Source organism: Perca flavescens, chromosome 18 (genome assembly GCF_004354835.1).
Source record: "Perca flavescens isolate YP-PL-M2 chromosome 18, PFLA_1.0, whole genome shotgun sequence".
NCBI lineage: Eukaryota > Metazoa > Chordata > Actinopteri > Perciformes > Percidae > Perca > Perca flavescens.
Window position 1 is genome coordinate 2,450,265 of NC_041348.1, and position 14,045 is coordinate 2,464,309.

The following is a 14,045-nucleotide window of genomic DNA, read 5'->3' on the forward strand; positions in this document are numbered from 1 at the left end:
AGGTTTGTGCTGCGGCTGAGGGAGAAGCGGATCCAAAAAAGGTAGGTGTGGGACCCCAGTGAAGTTCTGCTTTATTCTCTGTGTGTACATTTATATGGACAAACATACTAAAAACATTTGAGATAGTTTAATTGTCATTTAAGAAGGCATACCTGTCATACCTTTAGATCCGTGATTTTGACCTTTGTACTAGTTTGCAGCGATCGTGTTGACATATCACACTCAAACGCACCTTTAAAGGTACGTGTAGTGTTTCACACCTATTCACTGAGGAAGAAACAAGAATGTGTACTGTGAATACTACGCCTCAACAGTTTATACTTTCATTCTAATACTTTTCTGTCTGCTATGTTTGTTAAATGTGCGTTTCCATTCGGGGTTAGAGTTTTCACTTCTTGGTAATGACTTTGAAAAGTGGACTTTGAATCTCTCAGTTGAAACTACACTTGTTTTCCTGTCTCTGGGCTCTTTAAGTTGTCACACTCCGTTGAATTCCTTTGACGTTGTTTTCCTTTTCTCTTCACCAGAGGCAACAGACACTTTTTCTCAGTGACAGAATGGCCTCTTCTCAAGGTAGGAAACAAAACGCCATCAGACTCGCAGCAGTCATAAGTCTGTCAAAAATGTCTGAGTGACGTGAAAACCGGTTTGTTAACTCTTGTTGTTAGGACTCTGTCGTCACCAGAGTGTTCCCGTTGAGATGGATGAGAGCATGACATCCTCCAGTCTGGACTTGGCCCTGCCTGCCTCTTGCAAACAGTGTAGTGGACATACAGAGACCAGCAAACGGCTGCAGGACCATGGCTATGAGCAAGCTAGGGGGGCAGCAAACAATGTCAGCCAGTGGAGACTCCCTGAGAGCCTGCACCAGCATGAACCCAGAGCAGCCTGTCATGTGGCCCCGGAACCTTGTTTCATTCCCGCTACACGCTCAGGGGGACAGTTTGCAGATGTTTGGCCTCATGGCCTCAGAGAGCAGGCGCCGCTGTACGAACAGGACTTCACGATAAACCAAAGCAGAGGCTTTGCGAGTCCTTCAAACTGGCCCCAGGATCACTCTGTGGAGGAGGCAGAACACTTGGAGCCCCCTCTCTCACTCAAGTCTGTCGTTAACTACACCTACTACGTCCCATCACAATACCCTGCGGCAGCACGCATGACCGGTCAGTGTCAGTGATGCATTATCATTAGAAAACTGTGTCCAACTCAATTTCACTAATGGCCACACTGGAGAATAAGAATCACATTAAGGGCCAGACATGTACTGTATGTTTATTGACATGCTTTTATTTAAGAGAAAAAGTCAAACATCTTTTACTGTATTATTGCATGTCTCATATAGCCTTCTCACAGTTTGGTCAACATAAAGACCGCAAAAAGTCTGCAGAAAAGTAACTTGACAAAACATCGAAAGAAAAACATCAGAAAATGGGTGAAAAAATGTCAGGAAAAGTGGCAAAAACGTAAAAAAAATAGAGCCAAAAGCTTCAGCAAAAGTGACAAAAACTAGATGGGCCAAAATGTATTGTGAACCTAAATTGATATGCAGGCTGAATCAAAATCTGCAAGGGGCCTGATTTGGCCCGCGGGCCTTGAGTTTGACACGTGGTGTAGACGTTCTTACATTTGTTCTTACATCCAATCTGAGGGGGGCTTTAAACATAAACTTTCTTAGCTGTAGAGGTAGATAGTGCAGGAACAGGAGAAAAAAAGTGTGTCTCAAGTGATAGTTAGAGGAAAAGGGTACCATGAGCTGTTTTACATTAAAAAAAACTATTAGAATTACTGTGTTCCAAACGTAGGATAAATGATACAATGTATTCCATAATTGGAACATTTGATTTGATTCTGCACAGATCCAGTAATCATTACATCTGTGATGGATTTAGTTCTAAAGGTTGCCTCCCAAACCTCCCAAAAGGTATCATTTGGCTGCTGCGCACTGTGTTTTCCGTTTGAGTCTGGATGACCTCATTACTGCTGAGTTGGAAACTTCTTGTATGTCTCTGCAGGCCCCAACCCAATGCAGGGGAGTCGTCTCAGACAATGTGCGTGCTGCCCTCCAGCAAATCTGCCCCGTCACAATAACAATTATTATCATCACGAGCATGATTACCCAGCGGATCCATGCAAGGAGCCTCAACACCACCAACCGTCACGGTATGAGAATGATTCCTGTCCTGTTTGTCATTATGATCTGATGTTTTCAACATTGATTCGTATAACTCTGAACAGATGTCCTGCATAAACCTCAGCGTGTTTAGTTTGGTTTATTTGCACAAAGAAGTGAAATACATACAATAGATTATTTTTTTTTTTAAACAAGCGACTACAGTGCAGGAGAGGAGAGAATCCCGAAAGGTTTATTCAACGTCCTCCCCTATTACAAAATCAAATATATACTAAAACATGCTCATTTCTCTACAAAAAAGTAAAAAAAGAAGCAACAAACAAACAGGTAAACATACACACTATGTCAATATATATCAGGTAATTATACACAGTTAAAGCAAGAAAAAAAACAGGGAGAGAAAAAAAAGAGGACAAAAAAGACCAAAAATGATCCCAAGACCTGGGTGACTTTAAGATGAAATCAAACACTTTTTTAACTGTGAGCTGAAGTCATGTTTTAGTGACATATTCTATGAATTCCCCAGCAGTGGACCTCTATATCTGATTATCAAAAAGGATATCTTGATGTACGACAAATAGGCAAACGGAAGAAAAAAAATGTGTCTAGTTGAGTGTGAGTGAATATCTGAAGAAAGAGTTAAAAAAAAAGCAAAATGTGGGCCCCCGGATAGCTCAGTTGGTAGAGCAGGCGCCCATATATAGAGGCTTACTCCTCGGCGCAGCGGTCACGGGTTCGATTCTGACGTGCAGGCCTTTGCTGCATGTCATTCTCACCTCTTTCATGTTTTCATCTGTCCTGTCAAATAAAGGTCTAAAAATGCCCAAAAAATTATCTTAAAAATAAAAATAAAAAAGTGAAATGTGGGCGCCTGGGTAGCTCACCTGGTAGAGCATGCCTATCTCTAGAGGTTTACTCCTCGACACAGCGGCTGTGGGTTTGACTCCGCCCTGTGACCCCCTGCTGCATGTCATTTCCCATCTCTCTTCTCTTTCATGTCTTCAGCTGTCCTATATAAATAAAGGCCTAAAGGAGGAGCAGATGGATCTCTTCTGTTGGAATATGAAATCATTCTCAAGAAACTCTTTTGAATTACAAGTAGTTTGGTGAGAAATGGAGGAGATGTAGCAGCCCAAACAATATTACAGTAGTTGATATAGGGAAAAATTAGACCATAATAAATAATTAAATAGGAATACGGATGTATCAAAGAATAAACCTTTCTCAATATACCAAGCATCTTCAAAGACCTCACCACTTACATGAGCAATATGGATTTTCCAATTTAACCTTACATCTACAATAATTCCTAAGAATTCAGATGTTTTTTTATTATTCCCTCCACAGGACTCCACCCTACAATAGGCTGCAACGTAAAGATGCTCCCCATGGGTCTGTGCCTCAGTATGTGGCCCCTCAGAGAGATGTGATGCATGAAGTCAGTGTGAATCGCTCCCTCCAGGCTGGTCCAGGACCAGCCACAAGGGAGTTCAAGAAGACCATCAGTCTGTCTGAGGAGTGTAGTAAGTTACTTCATTGACATACTGTAATATTCTGGTTTTTGCTATTATTCCGAAAAAAGACGATATTCCAACTAAGCTGTTTACATGCCTAATGAAAGTGAATATTCCACTAATATTCCCGTTTACATGTAGCCGTGCAACATAAATAAAAAATGTCAAAGTTTACCAACGGTGGTGGACTTGTTGTACCGTGCAAACACAGCCTCCCTCTTCTTTCAACCAGCTTCTTGAAAAGGTCGCCACAATGTTTGCGCATATCCAAAAACCTGTTGATATCCAAGTCTTTGATGATATTGAAAAGTAGCTGTGTTTCTCCTTATCGGATCTGCAGCATGGAGGTATTAAGAGAACTGGATACAGCGTTCGTTCGGCGCCAAGCCCCGTTCATTCCATTGAGAGTTGCTCAAAAGCGCATGACGCAGTCATGGAGCTCGATAAATACCCGGATCTTCTGCGTTGACTGGCCCATGACATCACAATGGACATTGTGACAGCGACAGTTTGTTTGAGTTGTTGTAGCAACACGGCTCGTTCTAGCAACACGGCTCGTTCATGAGCTTTCTCTTTGGAAACAAGTAGGTAGCTCTACGGTGGAGAACTCGCCGATCATGTCTGAAACATTCACTAATGTTAAACATTGTGTTTTCATTGTTTAACGCTCATCAAAATAACATTAAACGATGCTTGTATTAAGACAACCAAGGAGATGTAATCATTGAGTCGTGCTACTAGCTACCGCTAATGTTAGCTAACCCCGGCAGTTTGGGAACAGAGTCGTTAATAACGTTACATCCACGTTACAGGCTTTACATCATACAGCGCTCGGATGTATCATAAGATAATACATATGATAAATTACTGCCATTGTATCCATTTTTACAGGTCTGCTTGCGTTCAATATGTGTGTTCATCATGCCTAGTTAAATAATTCTGGATTTGGCTATTAGTGCATGTCAAAAATTTTAAAACATGATGGTTTGAACAAGAAGTGTTCGGCCTGTTAGGTATTTTTTTGCCATGTAAAGTCTATGGGAAAAGTCTTTCTGGGCCAGCGGGTTGTCAGACGTTGCAATTCCACCGTTGGCCGCTGAACCCATGGTTGCTTCAAGACATGGTGCTGTTCCTGGGGGCTTGGTCTGCAGCCTTGCAAACTGTTTGCTGGTTGGTTTGTGTACAGCAACCATAGCAACGCGCAGAGCTGACCATAAGTAGTAAACAGGCACAAGGCCGTAAACTGTGGTAAAAACCCAGATTGAGACGCATATTCCGAATGCGCTGTATACATGTCCAAAGAATGCCTCTAAAACCCAAATAATACCGGAATATCCCACGTTTTACTCATAAAATGCTATATTTGGAAAAAGGCCTTATTCGGAATATCCAACCGGAATATGCTGTTTATTTGACCCGTTTCAAATTCGGAATATTGTCATATTCTGAATAATAGTGGAATATTGGTGTGCATGTAAACTTACTCAATGTCCCTGCATGAACATGTGCATGTAACCTTCTTTTTCTAATCCCTAAGAATGTAATAGTTAAGGATGTTTCACTGACCTTCTTTTGACAGGGAATGTTTTCATCACATATTCAGTGGATACAGCCAAAGAAATCATTCCTTTTACCAAATTTCTGACTGACCAGGGGTTCAAACCAGCAGTAAGTTATGCCATGTCTTCCATCACTTTTGATTCTCAGTGATTTTTCATTATAAACACCCACCCTCTGCCTGTCTGTCGACAGATTGACATCTTTGATAATCCAATCCGAAGAATGGGCATCAACAAGTGGATGGACAGATATTTGAACGACGTAAGTGGCACTAATGAGTCAGAGCGGAGACAATGAATCAAACTTGTAATGCTGACAGTGAGATGTCATTTGACAGAAATCAGTGCTCATCATCGTGGTCATCAGCCCCAAGTACAAGGAGGACGTGGAGGGAGACGGAGATGACGATCATGGTCTGCACACCAAGTACATTCACAATCAGGTGACAATTCGCACACTTAACCACTTACAGGGTTCGGGAACAGTTGGATTTTCCAGCTCGCTCCGTTAGTGGTGAAGGAGTTGGCTAAGGCTAACGCTATCGATGCTAATGCTAAATATAAGCCGATAGTTCTTTTCTGTCTAACCTCGCATTTATGCATGCTCTTGGGGGGAATCACTGGAATTGTTGGGTCTTTGTAAATTATAGTGTGGTGTAGACCTACTCTATCTGTAAAGTGTCCTGAGATAACTCCTGTTATAATTTGATACTATAAATACAATTTAATTGAATTTAACCTCATGTTACACATGAGCATGACATACGTCACGACCAAACGTTGGCGATTGGTTACGTCAGATCCAGAGCACTGGGCAGATCCAATAGTTTTAAAATTCAACAGAGTACCCGCCTTCAAGGAAGTTAACACTTGTCAATGGAGAGAGGTCAGACTCTCTGTACAAATGAAATCGACCAGAGTCTGGTAGGACCAGGCTATCCCTGCTCCATCTCTCTTTCAGTTAAGGGTTCCCTGATCTAAAGTATCCACAAATGCAGTTAATCCTAAGGATTCACTGTGCCACATGCATGTTTAGTATTAACCTTGATTTATAAAATCATGCCAACATCTATTATTTAATTAGCTATCTAGCTATCTATGCACTAAAAATGTATGTATAAAAGCTTTAGACGACCCACACGTTATTGTAGACCCAGTTTATTATACAACTTAATTTTCTACAATATATGTAGTAGGGGGTCCCTGATCCATCTCTTTCAGTTAAGGGGTCCTTGGCTTAAAAACCATTGAAGGTCCTGCACTAGGCCTTTGGATGACTTCTCCACACTTTATTTTCATGTATCACTTTGTGATTTTAATTGTACTTTGTTTTAATATGTATATTGTATGTTAGTTTTCGAGACAGCTGTCAACATCTGAGGTCTGTGTGAAATATCACCCTCTGGTGGCAGGTTTCTGTCATTACACACCCTACTACCACATGACAATAGGGACAGGAGAATGAGGAAATGCCTACTGGGACTTAAAAACAGGGCATTTTATTTGCCAGTTCCACCCACTGTCCCACGGTGTTAGTGTGTCACAGTGGCTCAAGCAACCTGACTGTGGGCCTAGAAGACTGTCACTGCTCAATGATGCGTGTTGCAACTCTCTGTATTCATGACCTTTTTCAGACTTCAGAGTTCTGTACATTTTTAAGTCCAGGCTACAGTGTATCAGCAGTTTAAGTACAACTTACAGTTAACATGGACACATAGACAAATGCTAACTATTTTTGAATCACACAAATGCAAAGGAAGCACTTAATTACAGTATTTTTTTAGGCTGTATTATTAAGCGTATGGGAAACTATAAGCACTGATTAGTATGTGTTTCTTTTGGTAAAGATCCAAAATGAGTTCATCCAACAAGGCTGCCTTAACTTCAGACTGGTACCTGTGGTATTTCCTAATGCATCCAAGGTAAGTACAATAAACAGCAAACACAGTGAAGAGTCTGTTCTCCCAAATTACAAAAAGTAAAAAACAATATGAGCATAAAAAATTCATTCTTGACACAGATGTGTCAGCTCTCAGAGCTTTCAACCACATCTTCACTCAGCTCCTTTTGCTGAATGAAGAAGACCACATGAGATAATTGAGAAAACATGTTTTTGTGATTTGGGTGAAGTGAACTTTTAAGATGAGCAGTTCTCTACAGTGCTAGCCCTCATTTCAAATCACCAACCACTAACCAGTACAGTAGCTGAGGCGACAGAGGCTACAATAGGCAGTGGCCGTTCTAGACCGTATTAGATGAGGCGGCCAGCCATGGGGCCACATGTGATTTTAGGGGCACCACGCATATTAACCCTTAGAGATCCACAATAGACACATTTTTGTCTTTTTTTTTTTAGTGGAGACAGTGGATCTTTAGGGGAAGATAGCAGGCTAACAGTAGAAGCCACATAGAAGTGGTATACGTCATCAGAAATTTTAGGATGCAGCTCAGCACTGTGTGTCAAGTTCAACATTTTGCGCATATTAAATGACTTAAATGAAACTTTAGAGTGTATCAGGGGTCAGAACATTATGATAGAAGTTTATGATGCTCTCATGCTCCATTATGTCTCATAAATTGTTGCAGCAATTTTGGGGTTGATACCATTTGTTACACAGATTTGGTGCAGAATTTAACCTTTTTTACAACCATAGAAAATCCATGCTGTGATTTGGTGTGTGATTTTTAAAAACCTTTAAAATTTGGAGACTTCTGTAAGAATTGCGATTTTGGCGACTGGATGAGGAGCACTTCTGTTTTGGAAAACTGCTCAGAAACCCACTTGTTATCAATATACCTAAAGCCACACATCCTCTTAATACCCTAGGTCTGTAGTTTGGGGTTGTAAAGTTTCATGAGGCTGTGCTTATTCGAGAGGTTACAGCAGGTCATTTTATACAGTGAGGTCAAGTTTCAAAAATTGGTCTCACTACAATGAAATAGGTACTGTCGGAATAACATCATCACGCATAAACTCATTGAATCCACAAAAGTCTCAGCTATGCAGTCGTACCCAATTTATGTAATTCCAAGACCGTTTAGGGACCCCAGTATACAGAAATAGTCAAATACATAATTTTAAAATAGGTGAAAATAACACATTTACACATGAAAAAACTGCATGAAATATCATAAAGCATGTCTGTAAAGGGGAGACCTGTAGGTACCCATATTCATTCAGATATCTTGAGCTAAGAGAAAATGTTGCCAACAAGCTAGCATGGCATGGTTGGTACCGATAGATTCCCTAGGTCATGTGGTTTCATATGATATTGTCTTCACTCTAACTTGAAAAGGGCCTTTTTAAGGAGAGTAATGTCGGCCCAGATGGGAAACATTTGCCACAGTTATGGGGGGGGGGGTCCAGGCTTAATAATGCCCCCTCTAGAACCGCCAGTGACAATAGGCCTTTCTCACACCAGGCATATAGCATATATGGCTAAGACTTATGGGAGATGTAGTTGTTGGATGCCAATAGTCATTGTTGTATCTTGGTTAAAATACTTTAGTCTTCAGTACATTAGGACATACCGCTTTGGGTTAAGCGCTAGCTTAGTCTCGCATTGCCAGACCTTCCTCCACATCCCTTCCGGGATGGGAGAAAAACATGCTCTGGTTTATTGGCATTTCTTTAAACCAATCACAATTGTATGGGGCGGCACTAAGCGCCGGACAGAGCCACGGTGCCTCTGCAAAATAGCCCCGGGAAGGAACTTGTTTTGATAGAACATGTTCGAACACGCTTGTTCAAAAGTTGTTTAAGTCGTGCAACAGAAAACTCAGATTGGACAGATAGTCTAGCTAGCTGTCTGGATTTACCCTGCAGAGATCTGAGGAGCAGTTAACCATAGTCCTCACAAATCCACCAGAGTTTAAAATGCTAACACAAAGAAAGAGGAAGATGACGGATATCTGGCCAAAAATTAGAGACATCCATCAGAATTTCCGGCAGCACCAGAACAATCCCAGAAATGAAACATTGTTGATATACACTAGCGCTAGCTCTACTCACTTACCCTTGGTGCTGTATGTCTGTGTTACAGAGACATGTCCCCAACTGGCTCCAGAGCACCAGGATCTACCACTGGCCCCAGGACACCCAGGACCTGCTGCTGCGCCTGCTCAGGGAGGAGCGCTACATCATCCCCCAACAAGGGGTTGGGCTCACCCTCACTGTTCGTCCCCTCTGAGAAAAACTAAACAAAGGACTGACAAGTATGGAACATAAGCAATTTAAAATAAATGGATCCTTTTGTCAAGGCCTCAACATGCTGTATGCATGAGGACTGTTAATACTGTGGAAAATTAGTCGTAAAGTGTTTTCAGATACAGCTTTGCTGTTCGTTTTTTTTATATATATATATATATATATATATATATATAAAAACAAAATGTACCAGTGTTTCTAATATCATAGTAATGAATACTGTTTAATCTTGATTTGGGGCCGCAGAACAAGCTGTAAACACAACATTAAAATATCATCAGTTTACAAAGTTGTTAGCAAAACAGTTCCCTATTTATTTCCAGCAGACACCAGATTCAGCAGCATTCACAGTATTGTTATCCGATTCTTTATTCTTTATTTCTTTAGTCGCCTCTAACTTCTGCATTCACCTACAAAAAACATTCAAAAATCAAAATGTTCAGTTCTTTAAGCACATGATGGGACTTCTTGAACATTGGTTCTGCTATTTATACCTTTTTAAAATATTAAGCTTTAAAAAAAATGTTTTACAATAAAAGTCAATGAGAGCAAGCTTCAAATCCTGTTCTACTTCAAAACGCTACTCCTACTTCATACTTTTACCTACAGACACCAATCAAACTTTAAACCATTCACAAAAAGTTCAGCTATTAGGCTCTATCTCAGCAAATTGATATATTTAACAGTTTTTGTGTATATTAAGTTTAAGTTTTGTGTTCCTTTCAGGACGATTATAATGGGTGTGTATTGTGTGACTTACAGTCGGTGATGTCATCGCTAGAGCACGGAGCCTTAAAAAAATCATCTTAGTCCCTTCTCTATAACTTGCTCTCACGCCCACAATTTTTTTGTCTACTTTCAGCCAATGTGCTTATTTAAACCTACATTGTACATACATTTCTCCTCAGCGTCTTTGTTACGTGATACTTGCAAGAAATGTTTTCATACGTTGGAGTAAAAGATTCATGCTCACAAAAAAGTTTCTGTTTCTCTTTAGTTGATGTCAGAATATGAATTTGATGTTTAAGGAGAATTATGCTTATTATATTATGCTTCACTATAAGGAAGCCACACTAGTTATTAAAGTTTTTTTTTTACTTTTACTTTTAATAGTTAAGTACATTTAATATCATAAAATTACTTTTGATTCTTAAGTACAGTAAATATCAGGTACTTTAAGACTTTTACTCAACTAATATTCTAAAAGGTGACTTTAACTACCAAAATCATTTTCTGCTAAGATACTTGTACTTTTACTTAAGTATTGCTTTCAAGTACTTTATAAAAGACAAGATCAAGTACAACCATAGGTTTTTGTCTCTGAATCATTGGGACAGAAGGGCCCTCACATGCTGCTTCATGTTGCTGCCAGCCACAACAAAGGAAATGGGTGGGACTTGTGGAGTAGGCCATGATTAGGACTGAGTGAAGTCAGGTGAGTTTGAACCACGATTAGTAGTGAGTGAAGTCAGGTGAGTTTGGACCATGATTAGTAGTGAGTGAAGTCAGGTGAGTTTGAACCACGATTAGTAGTGAGTGAAGTCAGGTGAGTTTGGACCATGATTAGTAGTGAGTGAAGTCAGGTGAGTTTGAACCACGATTAGTAGTGAGTGAAGTCAGGTGAGTTTGAACCACGATTAGTAGTGAGTGAAGTCAGGTGAGTTTGGACCACCATGATTGGGACTGAGTGAAGTCAGGTGAGAATGGTTGAGTCCATGCCATGAAAGTGGGCGTAGGGTCACTGAATAGTATGGCTCTATTCTACACTTTCCATATCACTTTGTTTTGGTTCCCATCTGCGTCTGAGAGCTTCTCTTTAGCTGCTAAATGCTCCATTATGTTTCCAGATCTTCACTAACTTTGTCCAGTCTGCTGTTTGTTTCTGGGCAGGTAGCTACTGTTGGTTTATCAGAGCTTTTTCACTGAAAACAGCTTCCTGCTGAGGCTGATGAGAGTGTTGGGAGTGAACCAAAACAGTTAAATTGTGCCATTAAAGCTTTGGTGCGTAACTTTTTGATATTAATGAACGTCTGTTACATCAAGCCATTGCCAAATGAGTTAATACAAAGCTAATTATGACTATCAGCTCCACACAACTCTCTCTGTATTTCTCAGTATGACTGTGTTCAGAAGATTGTGTTGTGATGGTGATGGTGCAGTGGATATGATACATGCTTTTGGTGTGGGAGATCTGGGTTCAATTCCCACTGCAATACATCAACCAATGTGTCCCTGAGCAAGACACTTAACCCCTAGTTGCTCCTGAGGCATGCGACATCTGACATATATAGCAATTGTCAGTCACTTTGGATAAAAGTGTCAGCTAAATGACATGTAATGTAATCCGCTTGACTTTCACACACAGAAACTCGAGTGAAGATGATTACCTCTTCTGAAGAGTCCATCATGTTTTTTTTAATCCTCCGTGTCCTCCTTGGCTACAGGCAACCGTGTGGAGGAGGGGTGGGGGTTTGTGATCACGGAAGGCTTGTATCATGTGGACGCGCGGACAGTTGTATTGTCATTACTTAGAATTCCTAATCGGAGCAACAGAAACTACGCACTATAGCTTTACATCAAAACTCCGAGCTAAAAGAGACTTAACGCTCCAGAGAGCTGAGGGGAAGTGCAGGGCTGATAATTCTCTGTGGGTTTGTCACCATTACATTCCACGTCATTTAACCCTTGATTGTTAATGTGAAAATATTGATTAGTGCAGCTTCATGAAATAGAAACTGTAATTATTAAAGCAGAAGACAAATTTTTGTGAAATGGAAAGTGATAGTAAGACGTTTTGCAATTCATTTTGCTATTCCACTTTAAAATAGTGATTTTTAAACCATCATTACAGACTGATTTAATTATCTTTTCAACATTTTATTATTTAATTTTGACCTTATTAATGCAGCATTTGAATTTAAATGGTTTTAAGCCCTTGACGCCTGAATTTATTCACAATTATATAAACAAAATATTATGTGTGTTTCTGGCTCCAAGTTGATGCTAAATTAAGTTGAGATTGTTAATTTGTCTATAGCATATGGAATAGATATAAATTTAGGTATGATGCAAATTAGCGACAACAGGCATTATGGTAAAATTCTTTACAAAATGGTAAAATTAATAAAACACATAGTAGATTTCATTAATGTCACAAAGTTGTTAGAACTTCTAAACCGTAAATGACAAATACATGGATCTTGACAACGGCAAGAAAGAAAACACTCTCCTATTCCCTAACATTGACAGTAGTTTCTTTAGGGTTAGGTTTAGGGGTAGAATTAGGTTTAGGGTTAGGGGTAGGGTTAGGGTTAATTTTGGTTACGTGAAACGGATGTATCGCCCACTCCGACCGGTCCTACGAGAAACCAGTGTGTGTAAAAGGTTCCGAGGTATGTATCGCATGTAAACAAACCGGCATTGGGGGGAATACACACGCTATCTCGCCTGCAGTCAGAATGGAAGGGGTTTGATGCAAATTAGCGACAGTCGGCGTTAAGGGGTTAATCAATTTATAATTGCTTTTATTTTTAAATTGAACTATTTACTAATAGATCATAATAAACACTGTAAAGCCTATACTTATTCTAGGGGTTCCACAGTACACCATTTGTGTATTTCTGTAGAGCCAATAAACCATAAATAAACCAGCAGGTGGCAGCATGTCCCAAATAATTACTCCCAGTCTTGGTGACTTCTTCATGGCAATAGCTTCAATTTCCATTCAATATTAGTTTATGATATTTATATTGTGTTTTCATATTGCTTTAGAATAAATGCCATTGTTACCCAGTGAGTTCACGAGGGTCATGATTGTGCTGAAGGAGCTGTAGACGGGGCCCAGCAGACACATCCTGTCCATATGTTGAGCACTAACTCCCTGATAAGCCAACGTATTGTGAGAGACGTCCAACTGCCAGCTTTCACCCTGAACTTCATCATTTGTGCCCTGTCAGTGTGCACAGACTACTTCAATTCTGTCAGCCTGTTTACCAAACCTGACAAAAATGATTTGCTCACATCAGTGTGTGTATGAGGGGAACTCTGGTGATGTCCATCCAGGCTTTTATCAGCCCCTGCAACAGGGTGCAGTCTGTAAACACAGTGCTGCCAGTACCAATAAATCCACTGTTTGTCATTGTTCCAGGACTTGCGTGCCACTTGACTCTGCCTTATCTGGTGAGCCCAAAGCAACCAGATGTAGATATCTGGATCCCCCTCTCCATCTGCCCTGCTGCTTGTAAAATACACTCCCAACACTGGCTCAGTTTATGATTTATTTTCTGCGCCTTGATATATCCATCACAACAACCATCAGTCCAGCTAAAGTGGATCAAAACAACCTTAATTTGTGTCTAAAGAGCTCTTGTCATAGTATCTCCTCCTTTTTTTGCTTTTGTTAATGGGACACTCTGACACAGTGTGATGAATCAGTAACAATCAGGTCAGCCTGCCTCTGTCACTGCAGCGTGAGTGTGGAGGATTCCTTTTTTTCCCACAAACAGACAACAGCAGCTGTCTGTCAACACCGGACCCAAACCGCATCCCCTGGGAAGAGGTCAAAGGTCATTATAATGGCTAAGCCTAAAAACGTAAAGCCACTGAGGGCCTGCTATACAGACTTGAAACTAACA

The 14,045-nt window shown here is 40.4% G+C and overlaps 1 protein-coding gene across 1 annotated transcript; it reads left to right on the plus strand.

The window, feature by feature from the left end:
- Nucleotides 1-2,010: 2,010 nt before the first annotated feature.
- Nucleotides 2,011-9,459, plus strand: traf3ip2a (TRAF3 interacting protein 2a). Its single transcript, XM_028606070.1, has 7 exons — nucleotides 2,011-2,160; nucleotides 3,479-3,654; nucleotides 5,225-5,313; nucleotides 5,398-5,466; nucleotides 5,543-5,647; nucleotides 7,052-7,126; nucleotides 9,248-9,459. Exons 1-7 carry the CDS (start codon nucleotides 2,024-2,026, stop codon nucleotides 9,392-9,394), a joined length of 798 nt encoding a protein of 265 aa, XP_028461871.1. The 5' UTR covers nucleotides 2,011-2,023; the 3' UTR covers nucleotides 9,395-9,459.
- The last annotated feature ends 4,586 nt before the right edge of the window (nucleotides 9,460-14,045 follow it).